This window comes from Camellia sinensis, chromosome 13 (genome assembly GCF_055761805.1).
Source record: "Camellia sinensis isolate YWXY chromosome 13, ASM5576180v1, whole genome shotgun sequence".
In the NCBI taxonomy this organism is placed as follows: domain Eukaryota; kingdom Viridiplantae; phylum Streptophyta; class Magnoliopsida; order Ericales; family Theaceae; genus Camellia; species Camellia sinensis.
In genome coordinates this window covers 6,885,085-6,889,312 of record NC_138973.1, presented here as the reverse complement: position 1 = coordinate 6,889,312, position 4,228 = coordinate 6,885,085, and the positions used below count along the sequence as shown (strand labels likewise).

Here is a 4,228-nt window from a genome sequence, read left to right as displayed (position 1 = left end):
TTATACAGACGAGACTTTTTTTTTTTTTTTTTTTTAAATTGCTACCTTTAATGTATGTAAAAAAAGAAAAAAAAATTAATATTTGTTAATGAAAATGTTGCAACAATTTTCTTACAATTTTTTATTTTCTTTTGGTTTAGGTAGTGGACTGTTTTGGGTTTTATAATAATAATAATAATAATAATTATTATTATTATTATAATTTGTTTGATTTGGGACAATAATATAATTATTATGTTAGGACTTGATCATCATGAGTTGGAATTCTTGTTAATGTCTGGTAGGTAAGTCAATTAGGTATGATTCATGACTATGGTGTAAATAAATACTACAAAAGAAAGACAATTTCCTTTAAAAACCGTGTGGCCCCCACTGGATTGAGAAAAATCGCATGTTGTATTCAGAAATTGACGAGATCCCCTCTCCCAGATTTCCACACGCTAAGCTGCTCAGTGGTTACTTGCTCAAGCCAATCATACTAGTTATGTGATTATTAAAATAAACAAACAAATAAATAATTAATGTGTTTATTTTTAATTTTTTAAATTTAATTTTTTGTTTTTAGTAAATATTTTTAAAATTTTAAATATTTTTTTTAAATTTTTTTAGATGCACTTTACTTAGATATATCTAAAAAGTAAAATATTTGTGAAAAAATATTTTAAAAAATTAATGAATACACAAAAATATAAAAAAAATATACTGAATTTTTATTTTTTTTTGTATTTTTGATATTTAATGAATTTTTTAAAGATTTTTTTTATAAAAATTATATTTTTTTAAGTGTATTTATGTTAAATGTGTCTAAAAATTAGAAAAAAAATTACTTAAAATATTAAAAAAATTCAGTAAAAATAAAAAATACGAAAAATAAGAAAGTATAATTTTTTAAAAAGTGAATTCTAAAAATTAAAAACAAACAGAATGAATATTTCGCAATGCTTCGTTTTATATTATATAATATTATTTTATTTTTTAACTGTAGGGATCAACTCTTTACAGTTTTAATCAAGTTGTAATGTGGTTCTTCAATTAGTTTAATATTAAATATTTTAACAAAATTTGTCAAATGACATTTTTATGATAAAATTGTATATTTTCCCTCTTTTTCTACTTATTCAATATTTTTCATGATATTTTTCTTTTATTGTATATTTAAAAATTCACTACCATCGACCACCTCTTTCTTGATAGGTTTAGAAAATACAATTCCAACACACACATATATATATATATACACTATGATAAATTATTAATAAAATAAAAAAAAAAAAGAAAAAACTTGCATTTTTCTTTAAAAAATAATTCATGATAATCACATGGCAATTTTTGTTAGGCAATTAAATAACAAACTAATGAAAGGGTCACTTACTACTTGATTGAAAGTGTAAAATATTAACGGTTATAATTCAAAAACAAGATAAAATAGAATTTGATGTAAAATAAAAAATGCAAAGTATAATTAATTAGTTTAATTAAAATTTTATTAGATATTAATTTAGTATGTAAATAAATTACATTTAAACCTATTTTTATTGCTAATTTTTAAATTTGGGCTCAATTAATATAATAGATTAATGTAACAGTTACATTAAGTGACCGTGTCATTAATTAATAATTTTTTTCAATTTACAATAATTTAAGGAGAAAAAAGGATATATATTTTTTATTAGTCGATATCACTGTTGCATTATACTCAATATTTGTTCAAAATTTTGAGCTTAAAAAATATGGAGGAATTAGTGAAACATTCCTCTCTAATTTGGTATAGTAGGAGAGATTTAAGATATTTTTTTTATTAATTAAGATCTTTCAATGAAATTTCTCTATGATTATATCAAAAAAATTTCAAAATTTTTCTATGTTGAGCCAAAATTTCTTTGAGTTAGACAGAAATTTTTCTGAGTCAAACACAAATTTTTATAAATCAAATTTTTTTCATAAAAATATTAAGAGACCCAATTATTATAAAAATATTATATAGCATCAATTAATTAGTTATCTTCTCTCTCCTACCAATCAAGCAGCAAAAATATCAGACACTCGAAATAACAAAAGCAAAAATCTACAACCTTAATCCTGAAAACAAAGCATTCGAACTATAAAAATTATTATTTTTTTAAAAGTACAATTAATTTTCACGAATCCCGAGATTGATGCTGTTGCTGCTCTGTCTAGGAGAAGTCAACGGGAACAAAGTCAACAGCTCCGGCGGCTCCGATTTCCTCGGAGTACTCAACGGAGACGGGTGCAAGTAAAACCCCTTCTCCGCAATCGCTTTCTCCTCCGGCGAAGACGGCGAATCGACTCCTCCGCCGCCGGCGACGGCGGAGAACACGGCGTCACAGCCGAGGGGAGTGACTGGGCTCTGAATCGTCGGCGAGGACGAGTTACGGAGAGAGGTGAGTCCGAGCTTGATCTCGAGCTTCCTCATGGTGTGCCTCCTCTCCTGGAGCTTGAAGGGTGACCGGCGAATGCCGGTGGCGTCGATTGGGTTGTAGGGTCTGGAAGAAATCCTTGTGGGGAATGTTACCGGGAGTTTGTCCGCGGGGTCACCGGTTGGGCCGGTTAACTTCTGGACCAGTTCTCTGAAAGTGGTGGTGTCTGCTTGGACGAAGGTCGTTGGTGTTGGAGATGATGGTGCCATCATTGGGTTTTGATGTTTTGCCACTATATACATATATATATATATAGAGAGAGAGAGAGAGAGAGAGGGAGAGAGAGAGAGGGAGAGTATCTGGGGATGTGTTTTGTGTGTTGTTGGGTGATGACGAAGAAGTTGGGGGAAGTGTTTTTAAAAGAGGGATTTGGGAAATGGTGTGTTTGGTAATGGTGACAGGGGAGTGAAGGGAGTTTCTGTAAAACTTCTTCAACAATTGCTGAGAAAACTCAACTGGTTATTATAAGAGAGAAGTTTGGAGCGTATTGTTGGGTTGGTGAGGTTTTATGAAGTATGGATATAGGCATTGGTATTAGTATTGGTATTGGTATTGGTATTGGTATGATATGATATATCGATACGATAAAATTAAAAAAATAGGGAATGAGTTTGATTTGGTACGTTTGTAAAAAAATGTTTATTTTTAATTTAGAGTAATGTATAAATTAATTAAATGGTTTAATTTGTTAAGGTATAACTTACAATTAATATTTAATGTCAAAAGTAAATATATAAATCAAAATTAAATGTCAATATATTAAATAACTTACAAATCATAATTTAATTTTAAAATCATGTTAAGTATAAAACAAAAAATTTAAAAAAAAAGTCTAGTGAAACGAGTTTTATCACTATAGTAGAAGAAAATATTGTTTCAATTGAGGTACGGTACCACTTGAGTATATATTAGGTACGTCTAGGTACATCAAAAATTAAGAAAAAAAAATTTAGATACGTGTTTCGTGTACCCGGTACATATACAGAAGTACCATATGAGGTACCATACGCTGATAAATACTAGGTACGGGCATGACATGTTTTTTGAAGTACCCATGCTCCACAGGTGGGATCTATTACGGGTCTTGTTTCGATAATCTGAACTGTTCAATGTGTAAAACTCGTCGAGTATTTTATATTTGCAAAAAATCATGTTGATCATATATTGGTAATCCTTTGATAGGAACACATTATGTTATAATTTATTTTTAAAATCATATTTATCATTAGCAAAAATGTGTTCCGATTAAGGGGGCTATCGATATCCAATCAATATAAGCTCTACACATTGAACGATTTAAATTATTAAAATAAGACCCTGATAAATTTTACAGACCCAACAATACGTTCCAATCCACTATGTGAACTAGAGGGAATCCTCTCACTCACTGTAAAAGGACAAGCCAAGACTCAAGTGGAATCTTCAAAAGAATAATAGTCTAGAATCATTAGTTAAATACCAATGCCATAAATTTTAACACATTTAACTCTTTAATTTGATTTTTATTATTTTAAATTAAATAATTTTGTTTTTATATTTTAAATATAGTTCCAAAGGTTAAAATTAATAATTTCGAAATGTTTGTTTCTCTTGGAGTGTATAGAAAAATTAATGAAAATTTGTTAAAATAAAATAATAGATGCATGTAAAATTGAGTCAAACTATTATATTCTCATATTATTATTGGTGCAGTGATACATTACAAGAAATAACACATTTACTGACCACTTTTGTCGACCAAAAATATTTTGGTGGCAAAAAAAATCACATTTGACTATTAGGAAAAAAAT

The 4,228-nt window shown here is 28.2% G+C and overlaps 1 protein-coding gene across 1 annotated transcript; it reads right to left on the bottom strand.

Annotated features, from left to right (window-relative positions):
• Positions 1-2,049: 2,049 nt before the first annotated feature.
• LOC114256680 (VQ motif-containing protein 31) lies at positions 2,050-3,055 on the bottom strand. Its single transcript, XM_028196351.2, has one exon. It carries the CDS (start codon positions 2,678-2,680, stop codon positions 2,132-2,134), a length of 549 nt encoding a protein of 182 aa, XP_028052152.1. The 5' UTR covers positions 2,681-3,055; the 3' UTR covers positions 2,050-2,131.
• Between the last annotated feature and the right edge of the window lie 1,173 nt (positions 3,056-4,228).